At 31.6% G+C, this 26851-nt stretch overlaps 3 protein-coding genes across 4 annotated transcripts in view; 2 read left to right on the top strand and 1 right to left on the bottom strand.

The window, feature by feature from the left end:
* Positions 1-2297: 2297 nt before the first annotated feature.
* LOC125859621 (agamous-like MADS-box protein AGL11) lies at positions 2298-5628 on the top strand. 2 transcript variants are annotated; one of them, XM_049539404.1, is made up of 8 exons: positions 2298-2552; positions 2701-2779; positions 3311-3372; positions 3820-3919; positions 4062-4103; positions 4753-4794; positions 5173-5241; positions 5373-5628. In XM_049539404.1, exons 1-8 carry the CDS (start codon positions 2371-2373, stop codon positions 5397-5399), a joined length of 603 nt encoding a protein of 200 aa, XP_049395361.1. In that variant the 5' UTR covers positions 2298-2370; the 3' UTR covers positions 5400-5628. The 2 variants fall into 2 exon arrangements, with proteins under 2 accessions (XP_049395361.1, XP_049395362.1); XM_049539405.1 differs by lacking the exon at positions 4062-4103 and having other exon boundaries at positions 2318-2552; positions 5373-5622.
* A 5904-nt stretch (positions 5629-11532) lies between these two features.
* On the top strand, positions 11533-18272 carry LOC125859568 (gamma carbonic anhydrase-like 2, mitochondrial). Its single transcript, XM_049539337.1, has 2 exons — positions 11533-12000; positions 17596-18272. Exons 1-2 carry the CDS (start codon positions 11619-11621, stop codon positions 17970-17972), a joined length of 759 nt encoding a protein of 252 aa, XP_049395294.1. The 5' UTR covers positions 11533-11618; the 3' UTR covers positions 17973-18272.
* A 7106-nt stretch (positions 18273-25378) lies between these two features.
* The window catches only part of LOC125860372 (SUMO-activating enzyme subunit 1B-1-like), a 6388-nt gene continuing 4915 nt past the window's right edge, over positions 25379-26851 (bottom strand). The window contains exons 9-11 of the mRNA XM_049540313.1: positions 25955-26058; positions 25766-25870; positions 25379-25690 (exon numbers count right to left, since the gene is read on the bottom strand). Of these exons, the coding sequence (XP_049396270.1) occupies positions 25580-25690; positions 25766-25870; positions 25955-26058 (320 nt within the window). The 3' untranslated portion in view covers positions 25379-25579. The remainder of the gene's footprint in view (positions 25691-25765; positions 25871-25954; positions 26059-26851) is intronic.

Here is a 26851-nt window from a genome sequence, read left to right on the forward strand (position 1 = left end):
TTTCATCATCTAGTGATCTCAAGTTACCGCTAAATAAGAAATCATAAAAAAAAAATCATATGCTTCAATTGGTTCAAATTTATTTTGAAGTGAAAAAATAGCTTTATCTACACTATATATTCAACTCATATGCAATTTTCTTAGTAGAAAATAGAAATCATAGCACCCATAGTACATATAATTTTTTTTAAAAAAAATAAGTAATTTTTTTTTCTAAAAAATAGGGGCCCCCAAAAAATATGGGGCCCCAAGCGATGGCTTTAGTGGCCTAGGGGTTAAGACGGCCCTGGTCTAGCGGTATTTTATTAAACATAAAAAATATCAATAGGGACAAGTACAAGCAAGGGGGGCTAGGCCTTACCTTACTAATTCTAATGAAGTACCTAACTTCTGCTACCTAACAAGCATGAAGAAAATAAGAGCTAGAGAAAACTAAGTATATGATGATATTTCAAATGAGGATGCTTAAATAATGTAAAAATATGTCAATCAAGAAGAAAGTTGAGTTACCAGCCTCAAACTTTCTATTACTAAAGCATGAATTAAAAAAGATTGATTGCCCATCAATAGTAACTTGAAATATTTTTCTCTTGTTTTCTTCTTCAAACCTTTCCAACAACACTTGATGATTCATACCTTCTTTATGGATTTATTGGATCTAGTTGAACCTATTGATACTGTCAAATGGTTTTACTTTGCCTATCGCATCGGTAGGTGCCTTGGAACAAACTCCTCAGTCATTTTACCGTCCCAACTATGTTGCCTTCCATATGTCTTCTTTTTGCTTTTGTTGCTTCCACTTATTTGTTGCCTAGGTGATATATCCCCTTCCCTAGCCACTCTATCAAAGCAAATGTCCAACATATTATCTTCCTCATCTTCATCAAGAGAATCCTCACCCAAATCCACTCCATCTTCATCAAGAGAATCCTCACCCAAATCCTCTCCATCTTCATCAAGAGAATCCTCACCCAAATCAATTGTATTTGACACTAAGACACTTTATTCCTTATCAACTCAGTCTAGACCAATACCTTTATTCAATTTATGTCATTTTCTTTAGTTATATCGCTATAAGTACTTTATTCAAATTATGTTATTTTCTTTAGTTATATCACACTTATATGTATTCGTTTTTTAGATTGTTATGTTAAACAAATGTAAAATATATTATTTTCTTTTCATTATACGCCAATTCCAGTTCTATTCGAAGTTGATATGTATAATTAAAGAAGATGTCATATTTCATGTGGTTAACTAAATTATCTAATAGACAAATAATAACACGCTCATAAAATTTTTGCGAACTTTGAATTGAAATTATCTAAGCAAAATACTTAAATAGAAATTATGTATATTTAATATTGAAAAAATGAAGGTTTGTCGTGTCTATCAACGAATTTCATTCCTAGGGCATGTCAAGTGCTAATCCTTACGAATAATCCGACCAAAAACATCATCTCTTTTTTTTTTTTTAATGATTTTAATAATTCAAAGATGCTTAATTGGTGAATTCTCCATCAAACAATAAAAACAAGCTCAAGCATAGTATTTAGGCCACAAAAGTATATCAAAATTAATGCGTTGATATACAATTCAATATAACGAACATTTTAGTTAGTACCAATAATTATTGTGAGATAGAACATCCTTTTTTTAATCCGTCATGGTGAACTCACTCAAATTCTAAACTGAACTAAAAATATCATATGCTAAAGATCGTTTAGTTTAGCGACTTAGAGACCTCGGCTCTCGATCTTTAAGGTATAATATTTAGAATGGTGTTGAAAATACAATAAATTCAACAACAGATCGCGAAATCTTGATGATTTTTTCTTTTAAAAATAAAACAAGAAGCTTTCGCCTTTCAGCAACGCTCTTAGAATCTAAGCCTTTTCAAGTTTTAAAGTGTCAATAATATGTCCGCCTAATAATTTTACCCAAAATATTTTTTAAGAAAACCATGATTAGTTAAAAAAAAAAATACATGAGCGACCTATCATGAGGTAAGGTCAGACGAGAGGAAGTTGCTCGGATGGTAAGCACCCCTCACTTCCAACCCGAAAGTTGCGAGTTTGAGTCACCAAAGGAGCAAAAGGGGTGAAAGCTCCTAGGGAGGGATACATTTTTTAAAGGTAAGGTCAAATTACATTAAACCTTGGTTTCTAAGTAAAAAAAAAAGTTTAGTACTACATAATTAAGATATTACGTCAAGATTGGCCATGACATGATTCGAGGGTCGAAAAAATTAAAATTACATGTGTATATATATAATATAGTGCGTTTATTCAATTTCTTAGGTAAAATAAAAGGAAGGGGAAAAAGAACAATACTCCAAAAAAGTCCATTAAATTATCTATCATTTGAAGAATGGGGAGAGGGAAAGTGGAATTGAAGAGAATAGAGAATCAAACAAACAGGCAAGTTACCTTTTCCAAGAGAAGAAATGGTTTACTTAAAAAAGCTTATGAACTCTCTATTCTATGTGATGCTGAAGTTGCCCTTCTTCTTTTCTCTCCTTCCGGCAAAGCTTACAATTTCGCGAGTCATGAGTAAGTCGTCTCACACTCTTTGTATTATTTTTTATTAGGACAAGTTCTGTGAATTCAGTTATATATACTCGTGGTGCTCGATTATATTTGTTTATGACACAATCATGAGATTAATGTTTTTTTTTTTTTAATTAATGGATCGATGTAGCATCGAAAGGACTATTTTAAGGTACAAGAATGAAGTTGGATTGTCCCAAAATAGCGACCAAGGCCTCAGAGCTATGGAGGTAATTAATTACTTTAATTTCCTCTTAACGAATTACTCAAATATATCATCAAACTTTGAGAAAAAGTTTATCAATGTCATCCATTAAAAATTTGACTCATCTATGTTATTTTCGTTTGAGAAAAATGCTATGTCATTATTTGTTAACTGAAATAGCATAAATATTGAGTCAAACTTTTAAGGATGATATAGATTAGCCTTTTTTAAAGTTCGATAACATATTTGAGTCTTTAATTAATGATGTGGCCGAATCATAATTGACCATGTGTAAAAAAATAATTTTACAAAATCGAAACTATTTTCAGTTAACAAATAATAGCATGGAGCCTTTTCTCAAACGGAAATGGCTGATGAGTAAACTTTTAACGAATGACTAAATTGGTCTTTTCTAAAAAGTTTCATGACATATTTGAGTCTTCTCTAAAATTAATAAACTTCTGAAATTAAGAGCCAGGGTAACTTTTTTTTTTCTAACTAAATATGTAGTTTGGTTAATTCTGATGAGTATTAATTAATTCTTCTCATGGATTAGGTTTGGAGAACAAAGATTGATGACATGACAAGAACAATAGATGAACTTGAAGCCAGAAATAAGTATGTAATTAAGATCTCTGTTTAATTTTCGTATATTACTCTTGTTTTAAAATATTTTGAGTGGAGTAATGAAACAAATTTAGGACATGGACAATTATCACTAGAATAAATAAAGAATTTTGTAGTAATTACTTAACAATAATAAAATAGTTGGTGATATATTATATTTAACAATAATAATAAGTATGAGTATTTTATAACTTGCACTTTATATTTTACCAACTGTGAAGTTAATAGTATTAACTTAATTACCACTAAATATCATCTTTGTTGTAGTATACAAATCTGAATGATTCGATCATCTAATTTGCAAAATATGTACAAAGTGTATATATATTGTGCATATACTTTATAATAAATATACTTATACATGGATAATATATATGTTTTATATATAAACTAGTTGGTTGAACGGTATATATCTATAACTTTATATATTTTGGGCAGGCATTTGGCTGGAGAGGAGTTATCAAGTCTTGGCATGAAAGAATTGAAGCAATTGGAGCGTCAACTCAGAATTGGGGTTGAACGCATTCGATCTAAAAAGGTTATAATTAAGTTATATATTTACAATAAAATCTTAATTACATATAGTTTTTTTAAATTTTAATTGATTTCCACCAAATATTATACTTGATATATAATTAAGAACTAAATCTAATTATAGTTTATTTACTCTCATGTAACAGAGACGTATCATTTCCGAACATATTCACGGGCTTAAGAGAAGGGTGAGACTCTAATTAATGAGGAAAACAATTTTTAAAATTTAATTTTACAAAATGAATAAATTAATTTGGAATTTATTATGCAAATTATGTGGGTTAATTAATATTTTGTATTGGTTGATGCTTGTTTATTAATAGTTTATTGGAGTTTTAATTTTCTATTAGGGTGTGTTTGGCTTTGGTATGAAGGAAAATGTTTTTTCTAGAAAATAATTGTTTGATAAACAACTAGTTTCTTACTTATGTTTAGGGGTTGATAAGGAATTAAAAAAATAATACACCAAGAACATTTATGTGTAAGTTAATGTAATATTATGAAGGTGAGATGAGATGAAGAGTGGAGGTTCGGTGTGGAATGATCAAGGAATATGGGAATCTGAGACGTTGATTGAATGGAAAAAGACAATGAACTTAAAGTTTTTTTTTTTATGAAACTTTTTTTTCTCAAAATAATATTTTCCTCCCTATCAAAGACACCCATATTAATAGCTAAGCATATATGCAACTAATTAATTAAAAGACCAATGCAAAATGTTAATGATTTAGAAAGTTAAGAGAAAGTGAAAAACATATTAATGTAATCTAAAAAGAAAGTAATTAACTATACATTTTTAGTAATGAGCTTAATTGTGTATTCATCTTACTTATGCAGCATAAAATCCTTCATGAGGAGAACATCCATCTTCAAAAGCAAGTGAGTCTGCTTATATGTCAATTTTGAAGTAACTGTATAATAATAACATTTTATAAACTTGAAGGGGAAGAGATGTGAATATGCCTCACTTATTTTATTACGACATTTTTTATATTTTTAAATTTTGTTTAAATTTAAAATATCCAGTACTCTCAAATTTTAAAAAGAAACTAACTCTTATTTTCCCAATAATATTTTTCTATTGTACTATAGAAAAGTTTGAAAAAACAAAGTCACATTAAGTGAGAAGCTACATTTGTTGAATATTACTTTGATTAGTTAAACACCTATACTAAACTAAACTGTTTGATACCTTTATAGTTGATTTTACACAATTTGTGTATATATGTGTCTCCACTTATTTATTTCACAATGCAGGTAAGGTTGTCTGAAATAGAAGGGAGTTCAAGGATTCTTGATTCAGATGCAAGTGAGTTACTTTCTAAGGTAAATTAATTTAATAAGTCTATGAATATCTTTTATTAATTATATGTATTATTCATGTTTTTTCAATTTGATTATTCTAACACTTCCCTTTTTTCTTTTGTCTCTTTTTTGCTTTCTTTCTGGTTGTGTAGGGACGAAGAATAATATATGATTTATAGATCTTCAATTATATGGTCGTGTAAAGAGCCTACCTTAAGTGAACGTATACTTAGTATATATTATAAAATAGTGTGTACGATATATTTAAAGATGATAATCTTTTTGTGTTGTTTGAATGTACTTATTTATTGTCTAGAATTTTTATTCCAAGTCAATGTTGAATTAAGAAAAGGAAAAAAAAATGTACTATGTTGATATTATAATTTGAATTAGAAATTTTTTGTCCAATTCTAAGCAGCTATTAATTACATGATATGCATCTGATTATATATTTATAATCTATATATGAAATTTTGTATAGTTTGGTTTTGTGGTATATTGCAAAAAGAAATTGATATTATTTTCCATTTTCTTTTAACCCTTTACCATTATATTGATGGATTGAAAAGGGAAATTGGGGAAAGCGTGTAATAGACATTAAAAAAAATAATAAATTGTAGATGAAAAAGTAATTTATAAATAGGCAACAGATTGATCAATAAATAAATTATTATTCAATTTTTTTCAGAAGTTTGCATGGGCTAAGATAGATTATGTCAAGACAAAAAATAACGAGTTATAATTCAATTCTTCAAACTTAAAGCACTTTTTGCTTCTTTCTATTTGAAGATGTCTAATTGCAAGAACACACCAAATTAAATCTCAAATACTCATCAAAAGGACTACTTTGGCTCTGGTACTTTAGTGTTCTTTCCTTTTTTGATATTTGTGTGAAACTGAATGTTTTTAGTTTAATTTTCTTTTTTTTTAAAAAGGGACTAACATATCCTCAATAGGTTGAGTGGTGTATAAATGGTAAAAAGACGTTGATAAGTGAAAAATTAAAATCGGTGTTAAGTGAGTATGACGTTATATGCAACCTAGTTATCATATTGAATTATTCATATCAGATTGTCACGGTTTTATATAATTTTAAAGCTACAAAAAGGGGAAACTACATTTCAGATCTGTAGCATACAAATTATATCAAAACAATATGAATTCAAACTATATTCGACCAGACTATTTTGTTAGACAAATCACAAATCATACTAGATCTTTATGGTTTCAACCTTTCAATTATATTAGACACCTAGTCTAAATTTAATTTACTTGTTTTTTTTTTGCACCTCTCTTTTATTTATTTCGTTTACTATTTATATCTTTCTCCCTTGTCTAATTCATGTTACTCATAGTACCCTATCTTTGGGACAATGGTATATTGTTACGATCAGATTTCGAAAACTAAGGTTTCGAAATCAATTTCGCAACTTTGGCAACTTTGTACATGTTTTGGAAAAATTACAATTTAGAAGTCGCCACTTAATTTTTAGGAAAAATTAAGAAAACCATTAAAAAGGATAATTTTTAAAAGAAAACATTTGAATAAACCAGAGTCGGGTAAGGGTTCAAATAATTCTCTAAGGAAGGGTTTAGGCATTTTAGAGAATCCGCTAACACACGGTTGACCGACGGATTGAAAAGTTTGGCTAAATTTTTTTTTTTTATTATTATTTTTTTTTTAAAAAGGGTTAAAATATCTATTTTGAAACTTAAATAAAAAATCTTTTGAAACTTGTGAAATCTCAAAAAATAATCGTAACTTAAAAATTTATCCATAGTCAAATTTTGAACTTATACAATTAATTTAAACTCATAAATATGGAATAAAGAACCTTGTTTAATGACTATGAAAGGTTATAAAGAATCCTCAAGTCATTCATGCAAAGTCCTAGGTTAAATTAAAAGACAACTAATTTATTTTAAGAAACTTAACAATTTTATCCTATTCAAAATTTGAACTAAATAGTTAGTTCAAACTCATAAACATGGATCCAAAGCTAATTACTAACTATGAAAGAATATGATAATTCTCAAGTTAGTCTAAGAGCTTAAGTTGTCTAACTTGCAAGAGTTTTGAAAATTTATATACTTAAGGTAAACAACTAACGAAATAGGAGAGTTATATAAAAACTTCCAAGGATTCATCTAAGTTAGATAAAATAAATGTTAGAAGTTAAAGCAAATATCATAAAATCGCAATATAAGGAAAATAAAGTGCGAACAAAACTTGGACAAATTTAAGTCCATTTGCTGCTTCTTAGTTGCTGCTGCTGGCGCCATTTTCGAAACTTTTTTAAGTCTGAAAAATGCGAGTTCCAGCCCTTCAAAGCTGCTGCAATTCTGCCTCATTTCAGCTGCTCAAATTTCGGCCAATTTGAACGAAAAAAAGCCTTTCGTTTCAGCTTTTTTTGAGCTGCTGTTGCTGCTGGTTTTGGGGTCTCAACCCAATATATCGGCTTCCCTTTCGTAACTTGGCGGAGGTTTGACTCGAAAGAGAGGAGTATGCAATAAAGGGGGAGTCCATTGGACTCAAAATGAATGTCCCATGCGAAGAAAGGAAAGGAAGTAACGTTAGAACTAATATAGAATAATAATAATAATAATACAATAAAATAAAATATCAAGCTAAGCTGCTGACTTAGCATTACAAAAAAAACTTAGAATCTATCAACGTCTGACTACCATCTTATGAGTAGGCCTTCTACTAATTAATAACCAAAATAAGGAGCATGCATGATCAACAACTAAAAAATTAAACACTTAGTGCGAGATTTTTTTTTTTTTTTTTTTTGTTAATAAACCGAAACAAACAGAGTCGTCATAATATTTAGCTTAGCTACTGATGTACAGAAAAGCTTTGGACAAACGATAACAAAACATTACTTTGGAACAATATCTTTGGAGCCAAAAATCCACTCATAATGTAAACCAAACTCAAAAGATCCCACTAAAACTTAAACAATTAGAGGTTCTATGAGAAATCTAGAACTAAACATGTGCAAAGGGACCCAAGGAATTCAAATAAGAGAGGCCAAACAGAGAAATTGATTCAATTTAAAATAGCTAACAAAGCTAAACGAAGTAGTGGAAACAATAAGCAATTGATCAAATAAAAAAAAATGGAAAACAACGCATGCTAAACTTCTTGTGAACGAGGCTCTATGTCTCAAGTTAAACTTCTTAACGAATATTTAAAATTCAACCCCTAATAGAATCAAACTACTCAAGTAAGCAGACCAACACTTAATACCGTACCTAAGTTGGACCTTTAAAACCAGCCTCGGGACAAACAGAGAGCAGAAAATAAGATGATACCATCATGTAACATTTAAGTGTAAATCCAAGAAACTCCGTACTCAAATTCAAGCAGGGGTCTGAGGATGGTAAATCAATATACTTTAGGATGCATAAGAGCCACGATATAAGCTTTCATTCATCCAAGCCTAGCTCTTTGGAGAATGCTAAAGAGCAACCCCAAAGGTAAGCTATTTTCAACACAAATATGACAGTCGAGCTAGCAAGAATGATGCATTTTTTAGGCTTTTTTCTGTCTAATCAGATGTAATGCAAAACCAAATAGGTAAAATTTGCTATTTATCATAGACAAGTTCATATTTCACGAAAAGGAAAAGTCTCAAGAAAAAGAACTTATGCTTAGATCAACAACACCAATAGCCTTCTCTAACTACATGATTCATCCTAGTCTATATACAGTAAATTTCTAGGCGTGGGAACTTAAGAATTTGTCAAGACTAGAGACACAATGTTTAGCTAGGTCTAGCAGGTTTCAGGAAGTTGCACATTTAAACCAGATGATCGCAAGACTAGTGTATATTCATTTCAAATCAGAGATAGCAAACAGATTGTTAAATAGACAAAATAAAGGAAAAAGCTCAGCCTGAGCTAGGACAACTTTTAACCATAAGAAAGATAATCAAACTGTGTTGAATCTGAAATTTTAACAAAACAACATATGATAATGAAGAAATGCTAGATGGAGCAACAATAACTTGATTGATTCAAACTATACTAGAGATTAGCTAAAAAAAAACTAATAATTTGGGCACAACAAAGCTCAACATAACACTCGGTCCAAACAAACTTGAAGCAGTGAAGTACACAACTTACAACTCTAAACATATGTATCTAAAGAAAGCAATGAAGAGAAATCAACAATTATATAACATGGATTTCAAAGTCGAATGAAAATAATAGTAACTAGAAACGCCTATAAAGATTCATGAAACTCGACTAAGTAAAAGAAACAAATTCACATCTTGAACTATAAGAAGAAAAAAAAACCATCAGTAGAGCAAAACATTTAATAAACTCATTTAAAATTGAATAATAAAAAAAACTTTTGTTGTTGTTCACATAACCATCACACTAATCACGTTGAATCTAAAAAATAATTAATACTAAAACAAACAACAATTCTGCAATGCAACAGAGAGGAAGGATTAAAGAAAGAGCAAGAGAATTACTTGGTTCTGGGCAGCGAACTGGATGGACGAGTTCGACAATGACAACCTCTACCACCAAAACGAGACTATGAGGACTCCTATGAATGAGCAAAGAATCCACACTATAATTGCACTGATCTCTCCTCTCTTTCGAATGTGCTTAGTATGTATTTTTACTGTTTTTGCTTAAGTTGTTCAAAAATATGTTTTTTTTGCTCCAAAAAATCTCCCCCTAACAATGAATAAGGAGGAGGTTTATATAGGTGAAATTAGGGTTCGTAATAGAGGGGGAAAAGATGAGGGTAAAACGGGTAAGAACCAAGGAACGAATTCAAAATTCAAAATCCTCTTCTTATCCTCAAACAGGGGAGAGCTTATTTTCGCTCAAATCCAAGAGATTTCAAAAAGAGTAAGGGTCAGGTGGACGTCTAGGATGATTCCAATATCCTTGAGCGTCGACGTGTCTTCATCTTAAGCTGGAAAAAGACGAAAATGCGGCTGTTGCAGGTGCTTTTTCACTGGAATCGCGACTGGAACAGTACCATCGTACTGGGTGAAGAAGACGACGAGAATAAAGCTGTTGCGCGTACATAGACACCGTGAATCGCTTTCCGTCTGCTTGTGAACGTTAGAGGAATCCGTCTGCTGGTTGTGAAGACGTCGTGTATTTTGACGCCGCGCTGCTTTGGGCTTGCTGGATTCGGGTCACTTTCTGGCTGGGTTTCGCGAGTTGGGTCGCGTTTCTGCGTGAAAGAGAAAGAAGAAGAGCATACGGAATGGGGTCATTTCTGGTATTTGTCGTTGTTGTAATGTATGGGTTGAAAAAATTGGGTCTGATTGAAAAGTTGCTGGGTATTTGTTATAAGAGTTGGGCCTGGGTTATTTGTTGAATTGGGTTGTCTGAAAATACATCAAAAGAGGCCCAAAATGATATAAAATCGGAGGTGAGGATTGGCTAAAATTGCAATTGAGAAACAATGAATTGCAATTATAACTATGGACGTTAAGGACTTGGTCCTTTGACCATATCTTAAATAAATTGCAGGCGATATAAATTACGTATCTAATTAATTATTAAGCTTCTTAACTTTAACAACATCAAGTAATCATTTAACATAAAAATTATTTCGAAATAAAGAGAGTAGTTATGTACTCTAATTTATTTTTTGAGGAAGTAAAACGCGCACTTAGTTAAAACTCTATTTTTAGTGAAACTATTTTTCTAAATATTTATTCAAAGTGATAAATACATAAATTTATATATTATAAGTATATGAAGATCTTATAGGAAAATGACCAAATTGTCTTGAAAATGGTCTCGAAAGATTTATAAACAATTATTTCAAATTGTTTGAAATTAAAGAAGCTTGAAAATTAACTAAATTGTGGAGGGCCAAAATTAGGTGTCAACATATATAAGTCATGATAAACTAATATAACTTTATGTTATATTCAATCTTACCGTTTGATCAAATAATTACAAAATCATAATTACTAAATTTTTATGATTTTTAAATCACAAATAAAAAAGTACTGTACATGGTATGAAAGTTTAGCTAAACAAGTATTACTTCAACTTATATTTAACTTTGTTGCATTGCCAAAGTTCAAAAGTAATTTTGTTTAGAATATATCAATAATTAAGGGTCAAAAGTGCTATTATCCCTTAAATAAAGTCGCATAGACTATAATTATGAAATGTTTTAGGGGCTCATACAACTATCAGAAACGTATTGGCGCCAAAATGTAATTATTTCTTCTTTTTGGACTAAAAATTCTATTTCATGCTTTTCCTCAAGCACCCCTCGAAGAAATCGAAAAATACCTTCAAGTCCACGATCCTATTGAATCATTTCATTTCACCTCCATTTGTGAGCTCGCAAAAATCCCTTTCTCTATCTCACGCGCACAGAAGCCGCTTCAAAATCTGCAATGGCGACACTAGGTAGATTATCGAGAAGAGTAATAGCAACAACTCTCTCCGGTCACCTCCGCCACCACCAGAGTCACAATCTCATCCGCCGCACGCTGGCGACGGAAGCTCAGGCGGCAATAAATGAATCGCCGGATCGAGTGAAGTGGGACTATAGAGGGCAGAGGAGGATCATTCCACTAGGTCAGTGGGCACCGAAAATCGCCGTCGATGCCTACGTGGCGCCGAATGTTGTCCTTGCTGGTCAGGTGACTGTCTGTGACGGCGCTTCTGTATGGAACGGAGCCGTCCTAAGAGGAGATCTAAATAAGATTACAGTAGGGTTCTGCTCTAGCATTCAGGAAAAATGTGTGGTTCACGCTGCTTGGTCTTCTCCTACAGGTGATTAGTTCATTTTCCTCGCTTCACTTAAGTACATTTATGCTGTTTGTTGATAAGATTTGAGTATATTTCATCACAATGAACTTATTGTGCACTATTAGCTTAGCTGATTTAAATGATGTTTTGATTTTAATTTATTTATGTCAAGGGAATTTCGGCAATTCATTGCTTAGGTGAATCAGTTGGATATTGATAGGGATAACATGATTTGTGAATGAAACGGGTAGTATGTTAAGGTACTATGACTATGTTGCTGAGAACAAAATTGTATTTAGAAGGATTATGGAACTTAGTGAAGATTGTAGCCTTTGAGTCTAAATGATGTTTCATGTTCCAAAGTCAAATGACTACATCAACTCAAGAAATCTGGAAATCTTGTTGAATGTTTACTGATTAGAACCTTACATTTAACATGATATATATTTCTGTCGGAAGCTTTTAAACACGTAGAAAGCTTGTAAGTCAAGTGACCATTGAATCGTGGTTTAGGTAATTGGTTCAATTAAGGATAGTCCCTTTTGGGACATCTGATAAAATTGGAACAAATTGGTTCTGTTAGGGATAAGTGTTGAATTTTTATTATCTATCTCGTCTTTGCCATAAAAGAGGGGCACTTATGTGAAGTAAAAAAATGTCTAGACAACACAACTGAAATTTTTAATGCATAAAAAACATAGTGTAGATCTCCAAGGTATGCTAACTGCAGCAAGACAACATAAGCCTTAATATCCAATGTTTTAAAGAGGAACTGAAACTTTTCAAGGTTTGGGGCTTTAAGCAAGAAGCAAAATGACAGGCTATTGAAGTGATGTAGTTTCCAAAAGGGAGGACGAAGGGAAGAAGGTTACTGCAGCAAAGCTCTACAGGAAATGCAATTTCAAAGCTCTAGAAAATGGAAACGGGCTCTAGTGCAATGCTACTTATAAGCCGTAGCATAGAAGTAGGAGTGAGGGATAATGTCATTGCAGTAGAGCTGTAGAGGAATTGCAACTTCAAATCACTAAGAAGAGGATGGGGAGAGTGGTAAAATTCAGTCAGATTTTTTATTTCCTTGTGTTTCTGTCACAAATGCAAGACAACAAAGAAGTACACATCTCTTGCTCCGACGTTTTATTGCTTCAGCCTAAAAGCAGTTCAATTCTCACCTCCACACTCAGATTCAAGGGGCCTTGACTTGAATATAAGCTCAACTTTCTTAGTGATTTACAGTGTTCAGCAGAAAAATCTTCACCAAAATAAGGAAAGCTATTAATAAGAATTATTAATTGCTTGTTACTTTTCTCCAGATTGTCATTTTACTAGTGTGCAGTGAGTGAGTCATTGTGAATAGATATATGGAAGTACAGGAAGTGAGTAAATAAGTCAGTGAAGTGTTTAAGCAAGAATGCAATCTTAATTGTGGAACTAATATGCTCTTGAAAGATTGTTTGTCAAATATATTCTACAATGTTAGGTTATTTTGACAAAAAATATAGTTGGTAATTAGGATCTTTTAGTTTACACCTATACGCATGTTTGTATTGATGATAACAGTAAGCATCGTTAACATATTTTTACCTTGGAAGAATTGGTTTAATTAGCTTGTCAAATCCCAGTTGCCTGCCCAAGGGCTTCAATATAAGGAACTTGTAAAATTTGTGAAGCTCAGATGGAAACTTTAGAAAGAACTCTGCATAGTGTCCTAAGGGCTCGTTTGGTGTGAGGTATAATAACAAATAGTCTCGGGATTAAATTATAGTACCGCTTATTTTGTTGTTTGGTTGGCAAGTTCGGAATAACTTATCCCGGGATTAATAATTAGTACTGGGATAAGTTATCCCTCTCCTTGGGTGGTATAGTAATCCCGGGATAACTTATCCCGGGATAAAATAGGTAAATGACAAAAATGTCTCTTTCAACCCTTTTGTTATATCACTTTTTACATTAATGAAGGGCATTTTTGTAAATAAATAAATTGTTCTTAAAATTTATTATTTTGAATACAACAAACCAAACACAATAAAAAATAATCCCAACACAACTTATCTCATCATAACTAATCCCAACATAACTTATCCCATCATAACTCATTTTCAAACCAAACGACCCCTAAGAGTTCCGAAAGTCAATGGTTAATTACACAAATTTCCACTCAGGTTTTATCCTGGTACCTATAGTCACATGCGAGTTGCAACCTTAAATATTGCACAGACCTCTCTCTTTTTGGGGTTCTGTCTATCAACAATGTTTCAATCCTCAAGCATACATATTTTCCCATTGAAGTACTTTTATTTTGTGAAACAAAAACACATCTTCATATTTGTTTTGCTTATGAATTTCATCCTTCCATGACATTTATCTCTTCAAAATGAATCCATTACTCTATAAAAAAAAAAGAAAATTATTCAATCAATTGTGATCTCAAGTGCAAATCACAGTAGACACAAAAAACACATCATGATTTCTTCCATCTACCTAAGTCTTAGTGAATATAGTTACCCGATGCATGTGCTGGTGGAAGGTAGTAGGTATCTAGTGGAATAATTAAGATGGGCGCAGGCTGTCCTGGACACCTACGGTCCTAAAAAAGATTAAAAAAATTAATCAATCAATTGCTTCTCAAGTCCAAACCTTTGGGGTTAGCTGTAGCCTGTATGAATCTTCTACCTCCATTCTGTTCTAATAGGGCTCGTTTCATCCCTTTGTTTCATTACTATGCTAGTAATCATTTTATCCTTCGACGTGATTTACAGTTCCCCAGAAGTAGGGGTTATGTAAATCTCACACTTGTCTTGATGTTGACATAACAGTAACCAGACTGAAAAGACTAATGACAAACACTGAACCTAATGTGATGTGATAACAATAACTAATCTTCAATCTTGTCTCCTTTTGGCTAAGATCAAGTGTAATCTTGTCTAGTCAGTCAAAAATATAAGTAGGCGTTTGGCCATTTTCATTATGAAAATAGAAAAAAATAATTTTTGTTTCCAAAGTGAATGATATTTGGAAATTGCAAGTGTTTACCATGAAATTAACTGGAGTTGTTTTAAAATTTTTGTGAGTAACTCAGAGTGAAAAAAAGCAGTTTTTTGTTGTTTTTGGAATTTCTGGAAGTTCTTGAAAAAAGAGAAAACAAAATGTTCCAGAATTTTATGGTCAAACATGTTTAAGTGAAAAAATTTCATGGATAAAGGCCCCCTGAAGAGGAGTTAATCTCAAAAGCATACAATTCTGAAGAAAACAAGTAATAGGTATGCTGAGAAGAAAGAGGATAAAGACTTTGAGCAATTCCTTGGTGAAGGAAATGGGAATATGGTGAGTTGCAGAGGGAAGAAAGAGGGTTCAAGGCTCTTTGGTTGAAGGGAAAACGTATGAGGTAAAGAGGGTCTAAGGCTCTTTGTTAAAAGGAGAAGTATGCGGCAGCCACGAAGGAGAACGTAAATAACAAATTATTACATCTAGGAGTGCCTGTGACTCATTACATGGGTTAAGATTATTGTTCTCCTAGTTTTTAGTACTCCCTCTAGTGCATATTAAGTGAATTGTTGAGGTAGGACTCACCCCTTAAGAAAAATGTTTAAGGACACGAATCAAAGGCTACTTTCTACTATAACCCTTCTGATCATTCCCAAACTATTCTCCTAGAAAATGTAAAGTAGTTAAGAACCTTATTAAATGAAGGGTAAATATGAAAAGAAGTCCCAACAATTTCTCTTGAACTTTGAATAATTGACTTATTTTGAACTATGAAAAAAGTCCCAACTATAGACTTAATATGGACTAGAGAGAGTAGTGATTATTGTTTTTCTAATTAAAAAACATAAAAGAAGGGGAATATGATTTTTAGCAAAAGCATTCATTTGATTGTGTTGTGGTGGGGAGCTGTGGGATGCTTTATCCTCTCACAAGGGATAACATAACTTTTTGAGGAAGTTTTTTTTAATCTTTTTGAGAAAGACTAGGGGTAACATAACTTACACAGATATACCTCTCATATTCTTGTTGTATGCTGCTGGTTTAGATGTCTAGGAATGAGTAACCACAAAAATCTTGAGATTGAAGAAAATGAGTGCCGCCTCTCACCATAACTTTGTAATGACAAAACTACCCTACAAAATCATATTTTCTGTTAGCAACCTAAATAACTCAATCTGAAATGACGTAATATTGAAGTTCGGACTGTGGTCCTATGTTAGGACTCTTCAGAAAATGTCAATAGGTGCGTGCTGGATTCTCCAAAAGTAGTTTATTTTTGGATAATCCGACACGGGTGCGGCATCAAAAGTGAAGAGTCCACACAATTTCCTATGATTTTGCTGATTTCATTCTTAAACAACTGCTCTGTTGCTTAAAACTTGAAACCATTCCAGTGGTCATGTTCTTAATATTTTCTGGTTTAGAATTAATTTAACGCTATAAAGTATTAATTTTTATGCGTGGTTAATATACAAAAGAGGTTTTAGATTTCTTTCTCAAAAAAAAAAAGAAGAGGTTACAGATTTTCTGCTAAGATTGATAAATATACAGGGTGAGGAGAATGATCTTCAAATGATTTTTAATTACCTAGAGAATCCATTTGATTAAGTGTCAAGAAAAGCCTTTTACTCGGTACTGGAGAAGAAATGATTGATTTTTAAATGTAAATGCTTTTAAGTGATATATGAAGGAGTTGTCACAAGTGTGAGATCAGCGGGAGGAGTCGTAGAGGAGTTTTTCATGGTAGTTGGTTAGCGTGTTTTATATTATAAATCTTTCTTGAACGGTTTAACCTATACTTGCTTAAGCTCATTATGGATGTACTAGCCAATAGTACACGCTATACAGGAGATTCTATGGTGCATACTATTTTGCAAATGATATTATTTTAATGGAAGAAAGTAGTAGGAGAGTCTATCAAAAGCTTGAACTATGGTTGCAGCACTCTTAAAATTAAGAGGTTTAGTATAAGCAAAACTATGACATAATGGATATACTAAAAGTTTAGCCCACAAAAACAGATTTTTATTTTCGCACCTTTTGCTGCAGTTCATCTTGTCTTTGCCTCCTTCCAAGCCTTTTTGTTAGTGTGGCTCATCTATGGGCTGTCTATAGTAATTCCCCAGGTGACCCAGCTAATGCTTTTGGAGAATTAAGTCATCCAATGCTAAATGAGAGTTTTTAAGAGTGCTATATAATACATGAATGTTAAAGAAAGTAATTACAATCCTGCAGCTGCCTGTTCCTGCAACAACTTTTACTTTTTTTTTCTTCCTAAATGTCATAAAGATCTGTCTTTTCATTCTTTCCCAACACATATCTTCATAGTAAAGAGCAGACATGTATCAATGTTGATGAATCTTTTACCAACTCCATCTCAGAAGTCAGATCTTTTAAGAGTTTATATTCATGATTGTCTGTAGTTGCTGCGTATTATTAATTTTACTTAGAAGCTGCATTTTCTTGGAGCAATTTAAGGTGACCTTCCCTCAAGTAAAGCTGATTTCCTTCCTAGTCCAACTAAGATTTCCAGCTATGCAGAATGTTATATTGTCTATCTTTATCTGTTCCTAACCGGATCAAGCTGCAGTTTCTTTGGAATATGTGACGCTTTAATTTTTGCTTTTCATTGAACAGGACTGCCAGCAGAAACAGTAGTAGACAGGTACGTTACAGTTGGTGCATACTGTCTGTTGCGATCCTGCACAATTGAGCCAGAATGCATTATTGGCCAGCACTCAATCCTTATGGAAGGTTCATTGGTGGAGACTAACTCTATCCTTGAGGCTGGGTCTGTGCTCCCACCTGGGAGGAGGATTCCAACTGGTGAACTCTGGGCTGGGAATCCCGCAAGATTTGTCAGGACCTTGACCCATGAAGAGATAAAAGAGATACCTAAGCTTTCTACTGCAATAAATGATTTGGCCAATGCTCACCACTCAGAATTTCTGCCTTACTCCACCGTATATTTGGAAGTTGAGAAGCTTAAGAAGTCATTTGGTATTTCGATTTAGAATTTTTGTTTTTTCGATTGTACTTGTTGGGAGGAAATAAGAAAATTATAAGACTCGTAAGTGAAACTTAGGGTCTGCTGTTTTTTTAAATGTGATTCTACAATCCGGCGGAGCAAATGTTTGTTCTGGATTTTCTTCTAACACTCCGTTGTGTTTTCGGTCATCAATTTGGACATCAATACATCTCGAATATGCTTCAAGATTTCTTGTATTAAATTAGATGAAGAGCTGTAGGTTACTGGATCATTGTGTAAACCTCTCTGGTTAATGCACAGGAACTTGAATGGCCGCATGAGCTAATCGTAAGCATTTGTGGTTTTGCTTGAAGACATAATAAGTTCAATCCATTGATTTTGTTCTCCAAAATTTGGACGGGAATTCGAAATGTAGTATAATACTGCCAGTATCATTTTTTTCCCGCTAGTTTCTTATCTCAACTATTTATTGTTTCCTTTACTTACCTAAACTATTACTCATTTTGTTAAAATACACTTTGATGTTGAGTTGGTCAAATATCGTTCTCGCTAGACAATAGGTGCAGGTAGACCAAATACCAATTCAACATTGAGGTGTGCTTCAATATAAATGGAGTGATTGTTTAGGCAGGTGTTTGAGATATCCTTTTGTATTAAAACACACTTCAATGCTGAGTTGGCCAAATATTGTTCCCACTTGACAAGAGACCAATTCAACAATGAACTGTGTTTCAATAAAAAGAGAGTGATTGTATAGGCAGGTGTTTGAGATATGAAACTCGTAAAAAAATAATAGTTCAGATGTAATTTTGATCATTAATTCTCGAATAATTAAGTGACCATCAGATGGAAGCCGTCAGAGGCAATGTTCCTTAATTTTCCAAGATGAAGAGTATAAAAAACTCTTGTGAATGTAGAAGGGTCAAATACCATCTTTTCCAAGTAATTTCTTTGGGCCACATAATGTGAGTGCTTCACAGAAAGGGACAAAAAAAATTGGTTGAACATATTTATTCCTTCTATTTTTTGTTTAATAGGTTAGGGAATCTTTAGTTTGTGTATGTCTTTATAGCCCATATAATCAACCAATCAGAAAAAGAAAAGCTTGCAATAATTGTATATAGAACAGGCAGGCTATCCACTAGATATTCTGGCAGGGGAGTACAAACTAATAATTGTGAAACAACTCAACAATTTGCTTCCACATTTCTTCTTCATTTGTTTATGTCGAATGTAAATTATTAATAATTTAATATTCCTACGATCAATAGTTCAAAAGTTAATGATAAAAACATATTTAAATTATTATTTTTGACGAGTTTTATATCTTAACTATCCATCCATTCTTCTTTAAACTTACCTAAACAAGTCCATAGTCCACGTCACGACGTATTTTAATATAAAGAGAGTGATAAGGTATGAAATTTCTGAAAAAATGATGGTTCAGATAGGTAAATAAACTAATAAAATAGTTGAGAAATGAAACTCGCGGAAAAATATTTATTTATGTGTTTTTTTAATCATTAAGTACTCTAAAAAGTAGAACCATTTAACCAATGAAGACTACAATATTCTATGTGATCTTTGTTTGATTTTCTTAAAGTCTACATTTTCAACAGCATGCCACAAACGATAAATATTTTACTCTTCAAAGTTGGTGAATAATTAAGTTCAATTTTATACAACAATAAGGCTTGAACAAGTCCATTAGATAGATAAGCCTAAAGTAGAGAGAATCTGCAATAGACTATTTGACAAATTAAAAAAATTATTACTTGGGATAATCTAATTAATGTCATAAAATAAGCACAGCGTGTGGGTTTAAATAAAAATGTCAAAGAGATTTGTAAGCTAATTATTCATTTATTCTTCTACATGGATGGTTCCACAAAGCTTATTTGGGTATACATTTTTCTTAATGATATTTAGGAGCATGACAATACTCCATCTGATCCATTTTACTTGTCATGTTTTTCTTTTTTACACCCCTTAAGAAAACATTAACTAAAAAAATTTTGTGATCTTAATTTATTATGACCCTTTTTTTCGCTACTCTTAAGAATTTTTTTATTAGATGAGTATTTTACTAAATAAAAATTATTTTAAGGATTGTATCAAGTCAGTATAAGTCAAGTAAAATAAAACGGAGGAAGCAATTAAGCAAAATATACGATCAATTGTAATGACAAATTGATGACGGAGTATTGACAACTAGGAAAAAGTACATTAATATTTTTAAAATGAGTAATTAGATTAGGTTAACAATAAGTTGACAAATGATTAAAAAGCAAACTTTGTAAATACAAAGAAAAATATAATTGAAGGGACCTGGTTTTGTGACATATTAGGTGTTTTTCATCAACCACCACTACGTATATTTTGAAAATGCCCATTTGACTTAATAAATATTTTTCTATCTATATAAACTCCAATACTACTAATTTTCTTTTCTTATCTTATTTATAGTTTGTTCTTCCTTTTTCTCCTCTCCAAATTAGGGTTAGGGTTCCATCATTATCATGCCGGCAATTATAATTAAGAATATTGCAAAAGCAATTAGTTCTTAGTTATTTGATGATCTACAAATTTTGAAGTTGGAAAGGTAAATTAAAAGTCTTTTTTTCCTTTTTCACTTTGTAGTATAATAGTATAGTAGAATGATGTTGGAATGGCTCAATCAAATCAAATTCCTCAAAGTATTGGGTCATTTCATTTGATTGAGCCGTGCCAATATCATCTTACTTATGCTCATCCATATTTTTTTTTTATAGCGTTGATTTTTCAGATGATAGCTTAACTAATAGTTATTATAAAAGTGTCGTATGAAATTAGAATTAAGAAAGAAAATTGACTTTCTGAGATCATAGTAATTAGTTTGAGTAATCAACCCCTCCTTTTTTATATCTTTATTTTTTAAATATTTTTTTCCATTTCTATGGACAAAAGTGGTGAAACTAGTATATGATATATTTTGTTTATATATAAAGATTTGAAAGATGTCAATGAGTTTTCAGTAGTTTGATATTCATCTATAGATGAAGCCTCCCAATATAGAACACGTCATCATCATTTGCATTGACACAATTATTGAGATTTTATTGATTATTATAATAGTAAGCATTGCGATATGAAATTTGTAGATGAAAAGTAACATGAAATATGAGAGAAAATTGTTCTTGTACCATAGTTTTATTTTTCCTTTTTAAGAAACTACATATGATGGAAGAGTATTTGTAATTGGACAACCCTTTTATGTTTAGAATCTAGCTAGTGAAGTTAAATTTGTATTGTCTGTATAGATAGAAGAATGTTTTTTTTTTTATATATATATCTGTATTATATAGAAAAAAAATCTCTCGTTGTTAAAATTTCTGACTCCGTTACTATCATATAATATTCGGAACCTTTCTATGTTGGGGCACACAAATTGTTTATGATAACCGAGTGAAACTCTAACCCGATGGAGTTATACTTGTTAGCAATTTTTTTAAATCAAATTTGTTTGGTTGTTTAAAACTGTTTCTTCATAAAACTATTGTACATCTTGTGTAGAAATATTTTTATTATGAGCACAAACTAACTGTTACTATGTTGTTAGTTGTTACAAGGTCACGTTTAATTTTTAATTAAGGCACTCTTAAAAGTAAAATTACACCATTTGGCATTATTGTAATGACATATACACTACAGTATATCGATTATAAGTTTTGTATAACATAAAGGGATTAGGTATAAGTACCCCTAGACTATGACCAAAATTTCAGAGACACACTTTAACTAAACTAAGGTCTTATTATTCCTGAACCCATTTTTTTTTTATAATTTTGTACACCTTTTTGGCTTACATGGCATCCAAATATCTCTCACACCTCAACTGCGTGGAGTCACATAGTGTGCCACGTAAACCAAAAGGTGTACAAAATTACAAAAAAATGAGTTCAGGGGTAATAAAACCTTAGTTTAGTTAAAATGTGTCTATAAGAATTCGATCATAGTCTAGGGGGTAATTGTGCCTTATCCCTAACATAATTAGAGATAACTTTAATTTGTCAATGAGGTTTACATCAAATATGGCTTTTCGATTTAGTGCTCCACAATAACACGATCCATCGTGTAAAGAATTAGAATTACATTATAGTAATTATTTGAGTAAATCCCACTTTATCTCTTTTTTTCTCATCCGGTATTCGATATTCATATTGAAGTCTGACTAAATTGAATTTTCGCCGAAAAATTGGGGTTAACAAAGGCTACTCTATATCCAGGAGGACTGTCACTTTATCCCTTTGTTGAGAAAGGTTATCCCCTTCACATGCTGAATAAATGGGAATGATAAACCCCTTGCAGTATATTTTCGATGAGAATTTTCTTTTGTATGAATATAATTTTTTTCTTTTTTTTGCTTTCTAAAATTAAAATTAAAAATTTCATATACCTCTTATTATTGTCTCATTTACCTATTTCGTTGAAAATAATGTTTTTTAGGATATAATAATATCTACTTGAAATAATCTGTTAATACATTTTAAGCTGTGCTCCAACACCTTTGAGGTCCTTCCCAGCAACTAAAACGCTTCGAGACACTGCAACTCTTTTTGTTTTTTAAAGGGGTGTTGATTAGGGGTGTGCATTTGGTTTGGTTTTATACTATTCGGTTTGAATTTTTCGATTTTTGGTTTTGAAGAAGTGCAATTCAAACCGAACCAAAATAAATTTGGTTTGGTTTGGTTTTTCTCTTTTTGGTTTGGGTTTTTTTGGTTATGTCAATAATTAGAAACAAAACAAAGTTATATTTGCAATTTAAAAAAACTATATATATATATAAAATACTGAATTTCTTAAATATACTTTTTAATATAAATCACAAGTAAAACGTAAAACACAATACTTAAAAGTATATCAATTATAGATGTCCAAACATAAAAAAATAAACTAAATCATAATGAAAATAACTAAAAAGGGACAAAAGTGGTTAACTCTAACTTAATTCTAAACATATATATATATATATATATACATACTAGATATTAGGTTCCCGCGCCAACACGGGCCCAATATATATTACTTCCTCCGTCTCATTTTATGTGAGGTAGTTTGATTCGCCACGGTGTTTAAGAAATAAATGAAAACTTTTAAAACTTGTGGTCCAAAATGAATTATATAAATTTTTATGACTGTAAATTATTTCATTAAGGGTAAAATAAATATTTTATAGTGAAATTGTTACTTAATATAGAAATGTGACATTCTTTTGGGACTGACTAAAAAGGAAAGTAAGTCACATAAATTGGGAGTAGTTCTTTGTTTCAATTTATGTGACACCGATGAAATTTGGAGAGTTATATAATTTTTTGTATGTGATTTTGTTAAATATATTTTGAAGTTGTTAATTTATTGTGATTTATAACACTTCTTATATCATTTTCAAATAATATATATTACTCTTTCTGTTCCATTTTATGCGATGTAGGTACTTTTACGAAAGTCAACTAAATTTCTTATATGATTCTTAAATATTTTTAGTTGTTATTTTACTTGAATTTACAGTACTTTTAATGTTATTTTGAAACAAACTTCTTTTGTTTCAATATGAAATTAAAGAGTCAATAAAATTTGTTTTATGATTTTTAATTATGTTGTTTTTAATATCTTATATTATTACATTGTGATTTTAAGTACTTTTTATGTAATTTTTAAATATAGAACAAATTAAAAGAAAAACAAGGAATGTGACATTCTTTTGGGACTGACTAAAAAAGAAATAGAATGACCCATTTGTGTGGGTTTCTTAAAGTGATCCCACATCCAAAGTGGGACCATGAACAAAGTCCAATGTAGATATCTTAGGTTAATTTATATACAATCAATGAGTATTTATTAATTAGTAAAATTGTAGTTGTAGGGGACTATAAATGCCCAATGTATTCAATTATTCCGTCTCTTTCTCCTTTTTGACTTAATTGTGTGAATGTTTTTAATTTATTATCATCAAATTTTATAAATAATATTCTTTTAGAATTTTATATCAAGTTAAAATTAGATAAATATATTAATACGGATATTGTAGTAAAGTAATGAAAGAGGACAAAGAGAAATTAGTGAATGGGGACATTATAATATGATGTTTTTAATGTATTTTGTAGGGTTAGAATAATATGTGGGACCCATTGGGTGTATTTGAGTTTCCAATAATGAAAAGGAAAGCCACGTGGACGGTTATGATTAGGTAATTAAGATCGATCTATTAATGAGGACTTTCCTCTTGTGTGTGAATGTTTTTTTGGTCAATTTGAGGGAAGCACACGTGTCAACGCAGAGGCGTGTGCTATTCCCTCTTCTTATATAATAAAATACAATATAATTTAATTTTTTCGGTTTTTATATTTCAAAATCCGAAACCAAACCAAAAAACCAAACAAAGTAAATTATGAATCCAAAATCAAACCAAAAATCCAAAAAACCAATCCAAATTAGAATTCGATTTGATTTGGTTTGATTTTTCAGTTTAATCCAAATAGTGCACACCCCTAATGTTGATGAAAAATCGAACCAAATCAAAGAAATAAACGACACTTTTTGAGTTTGATTTGATTTTCATTTTAATAATTAAAAAAAAAAACTGAAATAGCTTAACTAAACCGACTATATAAATATCTTTTTTTTTAATCGGCTCTGACATACTTTTAAGTTTCAAAATAATTGACGTTACATTTTCCATTTCTCTTTATGAAAAGTTTTTATAACACAAATGACATGACAAATTTAAAATCATGAATTTCAAAAGTTTTATAGCTTAATACATATAAAATTATAAATTTTAAAACTCTTTATTTTTATTTTATATTTCACATCATTTTAAATTAGAGAAAACTTCAGAAATAACAAAGATAACAAACATAATAAAGCTCTATAGCTATAGTTTTGGTAATTGCATTCCATAGCTATAGTTTTGTTTGCTATGTAGATTGCGGTTTGTATATTTCACTTGCCCATTTGTATGTTTCGCTTGCAAATATACAAACACGTCAAGTATATACAAATTATATATTTATACATTTAAGAATTTTTCAGAGAACTCCGTTGTATATTTCACTTGTCAATCTATACAAAGAGGGTAATTTTTTTATGATATTTTCACAAATTCTAGATTTATACCATCAGGAACCGACAAGTACCGACAAGTAGTGAATTCATTCTTAATGTTATACATGGTCTATGCAAACGCTAATAGAATCATGTGAACTCATATAGATCCATCTCCTTTACAAAACATGCATTTCAGAACAACTCACTGTGTATGGGGACACGAAGCAGAAACTTAGTTATTTATCTGTTCTTTTGATTACTAGCCATGGAAGGTAAGCATGGGAAGAGTAATTTAGCATGACTAGAGATCTGGAGAGAACAGGGACAACTGAAAATGAGACATTATCAAGATATAAGCCCAACATGAGCACTTTACTGATGGTCCCAAATGTCAAAAAAAAAAAAAAATCATAATTTTGCTGATCAGAACACAAATTGAAGGAATGTCGGATAATTTAGGTTGTGATTAGTCCTAAATCTACCAAAAAAAAGATACCCAACAAGGTCAGCATTTCTTAAGACAGTTTTTACCACACAGGTCAATCCTCAGTTGTTGACATTAGATATGTCCTCTATTATCCCTTTACCATCCATGGCGTCAAAGAAGAAAAAGTTCTTAAGGGGATCGCCTTTGCCAGATATTGCTTTTATTACCTCCTACAAAGGAAGAGAATTTCAACAAATGAGAAAGAAGTCAGAAAGCATTGGTCAACGTTACAGTCGCATAATTACCTGCCCAAGAATTCCTCCTACGATAGCACAGACAGGAGGAAATTCGCTTGTACTTGCCATCAATCTTCTCAGAAGAGAATCTGGGATATGAGATTCATTTAAGCACTACAATTAAGAGGCAAATATGTTAATAACCCACAGGAAAAGAATGAAACTTATATAACAGGAGCATATTGCATAGCGAAATACATGTGCCTCGCAGAGTTCCTTCCTCAACTTCTGAACATTTGGAAGGTCATCAACAGAAGTTTCTCCAGGATTTCGTCCCTCAAGCTCTTCAAACCTTTCTATAACTGCAACAAAGAAGTTGGTGGTCAAGGAGTCTAGTGGCAAGCCACTTAAAGTAAATTATTCTTCCACTCGTGCTATATATCTAAAGAACGTGTTATCACTTTTTGTCACCATTATTACTGTAAATACAGGACAATCAGATCGCCAACTGAAGTATTACAGGTTCAGGGTGCCAAACCGAGGACTACAACAATTCAGCTAAAAGACATTTATTATTTCAGAAAACATAAATAGTATATGATGAGAAAGAAGACAAAAATACAAAATATCGTGACTTCTGAGACTACTCTGTCAAGTTTCTCAAAAATATTCATGCTTGTCAACAATTATTAACTACATAGTATTTGAATGCCAAGGGCAACTCTATTTTTATCTGATAATATGATATCCTAAATAAGAAGGCTTCAGCTTCGTGTCTGTGTAGGGGGCTGGGGGAAAGGGGTATCCACAACCAGGCTATCATTATTGCCTACAGGGCTGTCAATATTTTTATTATGACCAAAGCCTGCCATTAGTCTACTACATTCACTAAAGCTGAAAGATATACATTATTCCAGAAAAACATAAACAGTATACAATGAGAAAGAAGTGAAGAACACAAAAATCACAACTTCTGAAAGTACTCTGTCAAGTTTCTCAAAAATATTCATGGTTGTCAATTACTATTGACTACATAGTATTCGAAGGTTATGTGCAACTCTATTCTTTTCTGACACCATGATAAACCTGGATGAGAGGCATTAGTTTCTTGTCTGTGTTGGGGTGTGTTGGGGGGAGAGGGGGGGGGGGGGGGGG

The sequence above is a fragment of the Solanum stenotomum genome, chromosome 3 (genome assembly GCF_019186545.1).
Source record: "Solanum stenotomum isolate F172 chromosome 3, ASM1918654v1, whole genome shotgun sequence".
NCBI lineage: Eukaryota > Viridiplantae > Streptophyta > Magnoliopsida > Solanales > Solanaceae > Solanum > Solanum stenotomum.